A 13,044-nucleotide genomic window follows, 5' to 3' on the forward strand; every position below is an offset into this window, starting at 1 on the left:
CTAGGCAGACTGTTCCACTCATCCACTACTAGGCAGACTGTTCCACTCATCCACTACTAGGCAGACTGTTCCACTCATCCACTACTTGGCAGACTGTTCCACTCATCCACTACCAGGCAGACTGTTCCACTCATCCACTACTAGGCAGACTGTTCCACTCATCCACTACTAGGCAGACTGTTCCACTCATCCACTACTTGGCAGACTGTTCCACTCATCCACTACTAGGCAGACTGTTCCACTCATCCACTACTTGGCAGACTGTTCCACTCATCCACTACTTGGCAGACTGTTCCACTCATCCACTACTAGGCAGACTGTTCCACTCATCCACTACTAGGCAGACTGTTCCACTCATCCACTACTAGGCAGACTGTTCCACTCATCCACTACTAGGCAGACTGTTCCACTCATCCACTACTAGGCAGACTGTTCCACTCATCCACTACTAGGCAGACTGTTCCACTCATCCACTACTAGGCAGACTGTTCCACTCATCCACTACTAGGCAGACTGTTCCACTCATCCACTACTAGGCAGACTGTTCCACTCATCCACTACTAGGCAGACTGTTCCACTCATCCACTACTAGGCAGACTGTTCCACTCATCCACTACTAGGCAGACTGTTCCACTCATCCACTACTAGGCAGACTGTTCCACTCATCCACTACTAGGCAGACTGTTCCACTCATCCACTACTAGGCAGACTGTTCCACTCATCCACTACTAGGCAGATTGTTCCACTCATGCACTACTAGGCAGACTGTTCCACTCATCCACTACTAGGCAGACTGTTCCACTCATCCACTACTAGGCAGACTGTTCCACTCATCCACTACTAGGCAGACTGTTCCACTCATCCACTACTAGGCAAACTGTTCCACTCATCCACTACTGGGCAGACTGTTCCACTCATCCACTACTGGGCAGATTGTTCCACTCGTCCACTACTAGGGAGATTGTTCCACTCATCCACTACTAGGCAGACTGTTCCACTCATCCACTACTAGGCAGATTGTTCCACTCATCCACTACTAGGCAGACTGTTCCACTCATCCACTACTAGGCAGATTGTTCCACTCATCCACTACTAGGCAGATTGTTCCACTCATCCACTACTAGGCAGATTGTTCCACTCATCCACTACTAGGCAGACTGTTCCACTCATTGACTACTAGGCAGACTGTTCCACTCATTGACTACTAGGCAGACTGTTCCACTCATTGACTACTAGGCAGACAGTTCCACTCATCCACTACCCTATTTCTAAACCAATAATGTAGCAGTTTTTTAACTATAGTATCAGCACACATCTGGCAAGACAGTGATGGAGTGAGTGATGATGAAAGTGTTTCTTTTTTTATGGGTCACCGTACCTTGGTTGGAAACAACCAATGTGTTAAAAAAATAATCTAAAAATACAAAAATTCATTGATTAATTTGTTTTTTAAAATTTATCATTACTTCATAATTTCTTTGGGAGTAACAAGTCCTGGTGTGTCGAGGAAGACCAGCTGCGTAGACCCCATGTTGTGCACAGCTCTGGCGCGCACCTCTGTGGTGTGCACCTTGTATGACACGCTGCACACCTGCACAAAGAAATGCACTTTAGAAAACCAATATACAGGTGCTCTTCGACTTACAATGTTCCTATGTCACACTTGAAGAAATGGTCAAGAGTCTTCAGGTGAGAAAAGAATATGTTTACACATGATGGGAACACCACAGGTTAGGTTAGGTTAGGTTAGGTTATGGTAGGTTAGGCTACATTAGGATAGGCTAGGTTAGGTTAGGTTAGGTTAGGTTAGGTTAGGTTAGGTTATGGTAGGTTAGGCTACATTAGGATAGGCTAGGTTAGGTTAGGTTAGGCTAGGTTAAGGTTACAGTTAGGTTACGTTAGGCTAGATTAGGGTAGGTTACATTAATGTTAGGTTAGGTTAGGGTATGCTTGGTAAGGTTATGTTAGGATAAGTTAGGTTAGGTTAGATAAAGTTCATCAGGTAACACGACAAGTGTTTCCTGATGTAGGTCTTAGATGATAACCCACAGCTGGAACTTTAGGTCATCTGACAGAGGCCTTCCACTGGATTACCCCTTCACCCCTCCAAAAATTATGGCTATAATCATAACCATTAGATTTATAATAGTTAAGAATATCACCAGGGAGGGGGGGGGGTGGAATTAAACATGGTAGGCCTATGAAGAACGCATAAACCCTTCACAAAATACAACTTTTTTCTTAAGAAATACAAGTATAGTGATGTATAAAAAATAAATAGCAAAAAAAAAGATCACGTTGGAAAATATGCAATAAGAATTAATGTAAATAGTACATTGTATCATGTCAAAATTAATAATAAATAAATAATACAAAAATGGCAAAGGCTTTTATTACAAATAAAAATTTCTTTTAAGTCTAGGAAGTAAATTATGTTTCTAGAATGGCTTTAATCTATGGAGAAAATGCAATCAAATTTTGAATTTCATTTATATTTCATTAAGCAGTATGCTTACATATCAGTTATCATTACCAGGTACAGTAACAGTAGGTATACCAGGTACAGTAACAGTAGGTATACCAGGTACAGTAACAGTAGGTATACCAGGTACAGTAACAGTAGGTATACCAGGTACAGTAACAGTAGGTATACCAGGTACAGTAACAGGTATACCAGGTACAGTAACAGTAGGTATGCCAAGTACAATAACAGTAGATATACCAGGTACAGTAACAGTAGGTATACCAGGTACAGTAACAGTAGGTATACCAGGTACAGTAACAGTAGGCATACCAGGTACAGTAACAGTAGGTATACCAGGTACAGTAACAGGCATACCAGGTACAGTAACAGTAGGTATACCAGGTACAGTAACAGTAGGTATACCAGGTACAGCAACAGTAGGTATACCAGGTACAGTAACAGTAGGTAGTACCAGGTACAGTAACAGTAGGTATACCAGGTACAGTAACAGTAGGTATACCAGGTACAGTAACAGTAGGTATACCAGGTACAGTAACAGTAGGTATACCAGGTACAGTAACAGTAAGTATACCAGGTACAGTAACAGTAGGTATACCAGGTACAGTAACAGTAGGCATACCAGGTACAGTAACAGTAGGTATACCAGGTACAGTAACAGGCATACCAGGTACAGTAACAGTAGGTATACCAGGTACAGTAACAGTAGGTATACCAGGTACAGCAACAGTAGGTATACCAGGTACAGTAACAGTAGGTATACCAGGTACAGTAACAGTAGGTATACCAGGTACAGTAACAGTAGGCATACTAGGTACAGTAACAGTAGGCATACTAGGTACAGTAACAGTAGGCATACTAGGTACAGTAACAGCAGGTATACCAGGTACAGTAACAGTAGGTATACCAAGTACACTAAGAGTAGGTAGTACCAGGTACAGTAACAGTAGGTATACCAGGTACAGTAACAGTAGGTATACCAGGTACAGTAACAGTAGGTATACCAGGTACAGTAACAGTAGGTATACCAGGTACAGTAACAGTAGGTATACCAGGTACAGTAACAGTAAGTATACCAGGTACAGTAACAGTAGGTATACCAGGTACAGTAACAGTAGGCATACCAGGTACAGTAACAGCAGGTATACCAGGTACAGTAACAGTAGGTATACCAAGTACACTAAGAGTAGGTAGTACCAGGTACAGTAACAGTAGGTATACCAGGTACAGTAACAGTAGGTATACCAGGTACAGTAACAGTAGGTATACCAGGTACAGTAACAGTAGGTATACCAGGTACAGTAACAGTAAGTATACCAGGTACAGTAACAGTAGGTATACCAGGTACAGTAACAGTAGGTATACCAGGTACAGTAACAGTAGGTATACCAGGTACAGTAACAGTAGGTATACCAGGTACAGTAACAGTAGGTATACCTCTTAGAGTGATTCACCTACACCAGGGGTCTCCAATTTCTGGTCGGAGGGCCACACGTGGTCCTTCTAGGAAACAGATGCAGACCTTGCGTGAAATTCTGAATTCACTTTTATGTAGGTTCCACACGGCATAGTGTCAACAATTACAAAATAGGATTGTAGAAGAATGGCTCAGAGAACCATGGTTCTCTGAACTATTCATCTACAATCCTGTCTGACACAGCAACTTCTTGGGATCTTAATACAGGGAATTCTTCGCTTGCCTAACCCTTAGGCACGACCTACTTCCACACTGGACAAATGTGTTACCACCTACGACTGCTGCACCTCATCATCTGCCTACAGTATATAAGCCACTTCTTCACACATATGCTGTATTCTTTTCAAGATTGATGGACTGATTACATCGACTAAGGCTGAGGGACTGATTACCTCACACTCCTTCTGTTCTTCATGATTCTCCTTTGTATGGATTGATGAAGCCACTGTGTGGCAAAACATTTCCTCATTAAATATACCCAAGTGTTGCACATGTGTCTAATTTATCAATTACAAAACATTTAAAGTCATTTTACACCAAAACGTTACTGCCGCCTCTAATGGCCATCTTCCATTTCTAATGTGTGTGATTTATGCAGATAAAATTGGCAATTGTAGACCCCTAAATTTGAGTTTTCAAATTGGCTCTTTCATACTGAAAGGTTACCTTTGATATACCTTTGATGAGTTTCAAGAGTCTTACTACTCTCAGAGCCTGGCCATGAGCCAGGCTGGTCTGGTGTTAGCCTGGACAACCAGGCTGTTGCTGCTGGTGGCCCAAAGACTCACATATCCATCACAGCCTGGTTTATCTGGGAGGCTACTGGTTTAGTGTTTCACTAATACATATTATGTTTATTATTATCAACACTTGCTGTTAAGATAGGGGAGTTGAATGATAGCTCTTGGCCATTCGAGAAAAGGTGCTTCCTGTGATCGTACCTGCTTGGACCTTCTTCTCTCTTCTGCAACACTGCAAGCTCCTGATGTGTTGATTGCAACATAAAAGGCCTAGCATGGTGATGATGCACACATCAACTGACTTCAAGCTGAATTGAACACTGTTTTCTGGGTCTAGCAGTACTGTGCACTTACTGTATTTTCTGGGTCTAGTGCTACTGTGCACTTACTGTATTTTCTGGGTCTAGCGCTACTGTGCACTTACTGTATTTTCTGGGTTTAGCGCTACTGTGCACTTACTGTATTTTCTGGGTCTAGCGCTACTGTGCACTTACTGTATTTTCTGGGTCTAGCGCTACTGTGCACTTACTGTATTTTCTGGGTCTAGTGCTACTGTGCACTTACTGTATTTTCTGGGTCTAGTGCTACTGTGCACTTACTGTATTTTCTGGGTCTAACACCACTGTGCACTTACTATTTTTTGGGTGTAATACTACTGTGCACTTACCATATTTTTCATCATACAAAGCACGATTTTTTCCTCACAAAAAATCTTGGAAAACCAGCTTGTGCCTTATATGGTCAGGGTAAAGGGTAGATTTTACGTTACACTTTAGCAGTTGTTTACTAATGTTGCGTTACAAATGCTTGCAAACATCGTCTTATACATCATGTATACTTATGCGCTTATGTGCCAGAAAATACGATAATAAATGACTGCATTCTCCGGAGCCTAACCAACGTGTTAGTGAAGTATGCCTACCTGGGCATCAGTACAGTGGACCCTCGCCTAACGAACGCATCGCATAATGTTAAATTTGCCTAACGATACATTTTAACGCTAACATTTTGCCTCAGCTAACACTAAAAAACTCGCCTAACGATATTCGTTCTCGGGTACCAATTAATATCGTTAGGTGAGGGTCTATTGTATTATCTTTGCTATTTAGAGAAACCACTTTATACATTTACGATGCTTTACCTCTGGGAAAACCTCAGATTCTGATCAATTAATAAAAACCATACTACAGGTGATCCTCACTTTACAATAGTTTGACTTAGAATATTTTGACTCTAAGACGGTACAATGCCAATTCAGTAGTCATCCTTCAGTAATCAAGCCAATGTACTGTAAATATCATACCAGTACAGTACAGCACTCTACTGTACTGGTACAGTGGTACCTCAGGATACAAACAGCTCAAAACGCTAACAATTACATAAGGGTATTTATGAAAGTGCTTTTGTAAGTGTATTTTTCGGGGTCTGAAATGGATTAATCCAATTTACATTATTTCTTATGGGAACAAACTCGTTCAGTATCAGCACTTGAACAGCTGTCTGGAGCGAAATAAGTTCGTATCCCAAGGTACCACTGTATTTAGTTCATTACAGTAATTATTTATTTACTAATTCAGGGACAGTAGTTATTTACTTATCTATTTACCATATTCAACTTACAATGGGTTCAGCAGGACATAACCCCATCATAAGCTGAGGACCATCTGCACAAGCTTTTAAGAAAACCACTTATCATGACAAGGAAGAATTCTGCTGATACTTCATCCAAGGAAAATTCTAGCACAGTAGAACCCTCACGGCCTCAGTTTCCGTGGTTCTCCACGGCCCAAAAATAACCCTTAATTTTGTTTAATAAAAATGGGGACAAAGAACAAAAGTAGAGCTTGTGAAGTTCTTCCCATCAGTGAAAAAGTGATAATTCTCCACTTACTGTGCCTATTTTATTAATTAAACTTAATCATAGGTATGTATATAAACCAAAAACAACTTATATATGAGGGGGTACTTGTACCTCCTCCCATGGGAGACTTACGTCTCGAGACACTCCCCAGATAGAGAGCCAAGGCCGGGTCACCACTACTTGGAAAAGACCCGGGCCGGGAGAGTACCTGCGAATAAAAAAAAACTTATACAGTGGACCCCCAGTTTACGATCAGCTCCCAATCAACCAATTATGTAAGTGTATTTATGTAAGTACATTTGTATGTGTATGTTTGGGGGTCTGAAATGGACTAATCTAATTCACAATATTCCTTATGGGAACAAATTCGGTCAGTACTGGCACCTGAACATACTTCTGGAATGAAATAATATCGTAAACCGGGGGTCCACTGTATATAGGGTTTTCTACTCTCCATTGTGATATCCATGGTAGTTCTTGGTATCAACCATGGATACCAGGCCACCACTGTATATTAAAAATGAAAGTATATTATTTGTACTCTTTATAACTTACTCTCCATCCCACGAGTGTATTGATGAGAGTACTCTTGCCGCAGTTTGGCACACCAACGATGGCTACCTTCAGAAGGCGTGCATCAGGCGGAGACTGGACCTCCTTCTGCAGTGCCAACCCCATCTCCTCCATAGTCCTCGGTACCTCACGTTGATATATATTCTCCCAGATTTTCTCATCTCCTAAACAGATACACAGAGAGTCTTTACAGCCATAAGGACATTAAACAAATAACTTAACCTAACCTGACCTGACCTAGCCTGGCCTGACCTGACCTAATGATTCTTGTTACAAAACTGATACAGGCTAGAGATTTTTACAATGGTTTGAATCACAGGCCTAATAATTTACTATTCTTGTTACAAGAATTGTCATAATAAGCAATAAAAAACACTGTAGCCATTTCTCTTATTTTTTAATGTTTCACGTATTTACAAAAAAAATCCTACAAAGCGTACAATAAAATCGAAGAGATTTGGATTTTATTTTTTAAATTCTAAACTTATTTTTTTCTACATAGGCTGATACAAACTCAAAATTTTAAAATGGCTTGAACCATAGGCCTAAGATTCGTTAGCAAATGACAACGGAAAAAATTAATTCTATAAAGTCTTGCAGACAACTGACTTAATAGACATACAGACATAGCCTTAATAGACACAGACTTAATAGATATAGCTAATAGACATAGTCTTAATAGACATAGCCTTAATAGACACAGACTTAATAGATATAGCTAATAGACATAGTCTTAATAGACATAGCCTTAATAGACACAGACTTAATAGATATAGTGTTAATAGACATAGCCTTAATAGACACAGACTTAGTATAGTCTTGATAGACATAGCCTTAATAGACACAGACTTAATAGATATAGTGTTAATAGACATAGTCTTAATAGACACAGACTTAATATAGTCTTGATAGACATAGTCTTAATGAACATAGCATTAATAGACATACATCGACTACTTTAAATGAAGCAACAGAAAGGTACCTAATAATGTGAGCTAACACCCAGTTACCTCCTTACTACTAGGTAAACTGTCAGGTACCTGCTTACTGCTAGGTGTACTAACACCAGGTACCTACTTACTGCTAGGTGTACTAACACCAGGTACCTACTTACTGCTAGGTGTACTAACACCAGGTACCTACTTACTGCTAGGTGTACTAACACCAGGAACCTACTTACTGCTAGGTGTACTAACACCAGGTACCTACTTACTGCTAGGTGTACTAACACCAGGTACCTACTTACTGCTAGGTGTACTAACACCAGGTACCTACTTACTGCTAGGTGTACTAACACCAGGTACCTACTTACTGCTAGGTGTACTAACACCAGGTACCTACTTACTGCTAGGTGTACTAACACCAGGTACCTACTTACTGCTAGGTGTACTAACACCAGGTACCTACTTACTGCTAGGTGTACTAACACCAGGTACCTACTTACTGCTAGGTGTACTAACACCAGGTACCTACTTACTGCTAGGTGTACTAACACCAGGTACCTACGAACTAACCTGTTTTAGCATGATTCAGGTGTCGCACTTGCAGGTGTTGGCACCTAACGCCTCTCAACACCTGCAACAAGCACCTGCCTATCATCATGGCGCAGAAAAAACACCAAAAAACACCTAATTTTCATCAAAAATAAGACGAGAATAAAGTTGAGGCGGCCATGTTGTTGATGGTTTATAGGGCAGCTGAGAGCTGCTACCGTACTGTTAACACTAGTTAACTTAGTTTAACTTAGTTTAAGATAAGATAAGATAAGATTTCGTTCGGATTTTTAACCCCGGAGGGTTAGCCACCCAGGATAACCCAAGAAAGTCAGTGCGTCATCGAGGACTGTCTAACTTATTTCCATTGGGGTCCTTAATCTTGTCCCCCAGGATGCCACCCACACCAGTCGACTAACACCCAGGTACCTATTTGCTGCTAGGTGAACAGGACAACAGGTGTAAGGAAACGTGTCGAAATGTTTCCACCCGCCGGGAATCGAACCCGGGCCCTCCGTGTGTGAAGCGGGAGCTTTAGCCACCAGGCCCCTCAAGGAAGGTTCCTTGATGTTGGTGAGGGGCTCTTGATTTAGGGAATTGGATCTGTGCTCCAGTTCCCCGAATTAAGCCTGAATGCCTTCCACATCCCCCCCCCCAGGCGCTGTATAATCCTCCGGGTTTAGCGCTTCCCCCTTGATTATAATAATAATTAACTTAGTTTTCAAATTCAAATTCAAAGTTTATTCTCTATAAGGATTACAATGCTGAGTTTACAGAAATTTGGTTATTGTGTGGTTTACATGTAGTAAAATTGTGATTACAGAGTGTACCACTAGAACACCTAGCATGGCTAGGTATTACAGAGTGTACCACTAGAACACCTAGCATGGCTAGGTATTACAGAGTGTACCACTAGAACACCTAGCATGGCTAGGTATTACAGAGTGTACCACTAGAACACCTAGCATGGCTAGGTATTACAGAGTGTACCACTAGAACACCTAGCATGGCTAGGTATTACAGAGTGTACCACTAGAACGCCTAGCATGGCTAGGTATTTCGGGCATACTTAGTTTTATTCTTAATTTTAAAATATTACAAATTATGAGGTAAGTTGGTATTATGGCTAAGTGACTAAATACTAGTTTGTGAGTTTAGCAATGTGAATGCTTTTGTTTTGGCACAGTACATAGTTTCAGTATTGGAGTATCACAGGATTTATTATTTTAAGATTGAGATTAATATTTCTGTTTATGGTCAAATGAGTGAGTGAGTGTAAGTGTGAACCACCAGGTGGTATTCGTGTAGTTAGTTGACGGGGTTTATCAGGGAGATAAGATGTTTTCTAATGGTAGTTTTGAAGGTGATGAATGTGTCTGCAGTTCTAGAGTTCTCAGGTAGGGTATTCCAGATTTTAGGGCCTTTGACATACATTGAATTTTTGTAAAGGTTTAGTCGGACACGGGGAATGTCGTAGAGATGTTTGTGTCTGGTGTTGTGCCTGTGGGTTCTGTCACAACTATCAAGAAAGCGTTTTAGGTCAAGGTTGATATTGGAGTTTAAGGTCCTGTAGATGTAGATTGCACAGTAGTAAGTGTGGATGTACTGAACAGGGAGTAAGTTTAGATCTATGAAGAGTGGGGGAGTGTGTTGCCAGGGATGGGATTTAGTGATTATGCTTACTGCAGCTTTTTGTTGGGTTATTATTGGCTTTAGGTGTGTTGCTGCAGTTGATCCCCAAGCACAAATAGCATAGGTGAGGTATGGATAAATAAGTGAGTGGTATAGTGTGAGAAGGGCATTTTGCGGCACGTAGTATCGTATCTTGGAGAGGATCCCAACCGTTTTGGATACTTTTTTGGTTATGTGTTGGATATGGGTGCTGAAATTCAGGTTGTTGTCAAGGTATAGGCCTAGGAATTTGCCCTCATTATGTCTGGTAATTAGAGTGTTGTCGATCTTAATGTTAATTTGTGCATCTCCTGCTCTGCTACCAAACATAATATAGTAGGTTTTGTCAGTGTTAAGCGTAAGTTTATTGGCTGTCATCCAAGTCGATATTTTGATCAGCTCCTCGTTAACAATGGTGTTGAGGGTGGCAAGATTAGGGTGAGAGATGACATAAGTCGTGTCGTCAGCAAAGAGAATGGGTGTAATAAAGTTGGTAGAATTACCGACAATATGTAAAGTAAAAGGACACAAGTGCAACTAATGTGACATTTATTGTGGCAACGTTTCGCTCTCCAGGAGCTTTATCAAGCCATTACATGTATTGTTTGTAATGGCTTGATAAAGCTCCTGGAGAGCGAAACGTTGCCACAATAAATGTCACATTAGTTACGTTGTGTCCTTTTACTTTACAAAGATCATTGATACGTATATGATGTATATGAAGAGCAGGGGACCAAGGACACTTCCCTGCGGAACTCCAGTATCAAGTGGCCGTGTTGTTGATGCTGTGTCTTTAATGGTGACATACTGATACCTATTAGTAAGGTAAGATTTGAAATAAGCAAGTGCATGGCCTCTTATACCGTAATGGTCAAGTTTGTTTAACTTAGTTTTACCTATTATTATTATTATTATTACAATCAAGGGGGAAGCGCTAAACCCGGAGGATTATACAGCGCCTGGGGGGGGGGGGATGTGGAAGGCATTCAGGCTTAATTCGGGGAACTGGAGCACAGATCCAATTCCCTAAATCAAGAGCCCCTCACCAACATCAAGGAACCTTCCTTGAGGGGAGATAGTTTTACATAGTTTTAGTTTAGTTTTCGTTTTTCTAGATGGTTTTAGTACTTCTTTTACTGTTTTTAGTTACTTCTACCTACTTTTGGGTATTTTTAGTTATAGTAACTTTTGGGTACTTTATAGTTACTTTTGGGCATTATTATGGGGAGCGCTAAACCCGTAGGATTATACAGCGCATGTAGGGGTGGAAGGTATTTAGGCTCAATTCAGGGAACTGGAGTACAGATCCAATTCCCTGGATCAAGAGCCCCTCACCAGCATCAAGGATTATTATAATCAAGGGGGAAGCGCTAAACCCGGAGGATTATACAGCGCCTGGGGGGGGATGTGGAAGGCATTCAGGCTTAATTCAGGGAACTGGAGCACTGATCCAATTCCCTAAATCAAGAGCCCCTCACCAACATCAAGGAACCTTCCTTGAGGGGTTCCAGCATCAAGGAACCTCCCTTACAATAAAAAAAAAAGCGCTAAACCACAAATGCTATACAGCAGGAACCTCCATTGAGGGGTGCTTTTGGGTAGTTTTAGTTACTTTAGGGTAGTTATAGTTATAATTACTTAAGGGTTGTTTTATAGTTACTTTTGGGTAGTTTCAGTTCTTGTTGCTTTTGTTTAGTTTGTTACTTTTGGGTAGTTTTAGTTCTAGTTTTGGGTAGTTTTATAGTTACTCTAGGGTAGTTTTAGTTATATTATAATCAAAAAGAAGCACTAAGCCACAAGGGCTATATTATTATTATAATCAAGGGGGAAGCGCTAAACCCGGAGGATTATACAGCGCCTGGGGGGGGGGATGTGGAAGGCATTCAGGCTTAATTCGGGGAACTGGAGCACAGATCCAATTCCCTAAATCAAGAGCCCCTCACCACACAAGGGCTATAGTTAGTTATAATTACTTTAGGGTTGTTTTATAGTTACTTTTGGGTAGTTTTATAGTTACTCTAGGGTAGTTTTAGTTATAATTACTTTAGGGTTGTTTTATAGTTACTTTTGGGTAGTTTTAGTTCTAGTTACTTTTGGATAGTTTTATTAAGCTTTAGTTTTTGTTAGTTATAGTGTTTCAGTTGGTTGAAGATGGTAGACATACATACAGAAGATATTAGAAGACTTAAGTTATCAGTCTCTCAGTCTAGGTGATGAGAACCACATCCCTGCTGTCTCTGGTTACCTAGCAGTATGTAGGTACCCGAGTGTTAGTGGACTGGTGTGGGTGGCATCCTGGGACATAACCAAGGACTTCCTATATATGTTACTGATATCAGCTATGGTCTGTATAAGGTGAACCATGTAACTTGAAAATTTTTTTTTTCTTTTTCAACATGCCAGCTGTATCCCGAGACAGGGTGACCTAAAAAGAAAAACTTTCACTTTTTGCATTTAGTAATTTATACATAATCAAAAGTAATCAAACCATACCACAGGCGGGATTGAACCCGCGGTCAGAGTCTCAAAACTCCAGACCGTCACGTTAGCCACTGGACCAGCTAGCCACAAGAAGATTCGTCCAACTAGGTAGTATATTTCTACACCATAGGAAGGTTAGCATAGGCACCACTGTGACCACAAATGCAAGTTTTTACAGACGAATCTCCAGCTAGTGTGGTCTGGAGTTTTGAGAGACTGACCGCGGGTTCAATCCCGCCAGTGGTATGGTTTGTTTGCAATCGTGT

The 13,044-nt window shown here is 40.9% G+C and overlaps 1 protein-coding gene across 1 annotated transcript in view; it reads right to left on the reverse strand.

The window, feature by feature from the left end:
* Positions 1-8,846, reverse strand: part of LOC128705007 (GTPase Era, mitochondrial) — a 31,555-nt gene extending 22,709 nt beyond the window's left edge. The window contains exons 1-3 of the mRNA XM_053800239.2: positions 8,648-8,846; positions 7,116-7,297; positions 1,467-1,591 (exon numbers count right to left, since the gene is read on the reverse strand). Coding sequence (XP_053656214.2) covers positions 1,467-1,591; positions 7,116-7,297; positions 8,648-8,735 — 395 coding nt within the window. The 5' untranslated portion in view covers positions 8,736-8,846. The remainder of the gene's footprint in view (positions 1-1,466; positions 1,592-7,115; positions 7,298-8,647) is intronic.
* Between the last annotated feature and the right edge of the window lie 4,198 nt (positions 8,847-13,044).

The sequence above is a fragment of the Cherax quadricarinatus genome, chromosome 97 (genome assembly GCF_038502225.1).
Source record: "Cherax quadricarinatus isolate ZL_2023a chromosome 97, ASM3850222v1, whole genome shotgun sequence".
Lineage (NCBI taxonomy): Eukaryota > Metazoa > Arthropoda > Malacostraca > Decapoda > Parastacidae > Cherax > Cherax quadricarinatus.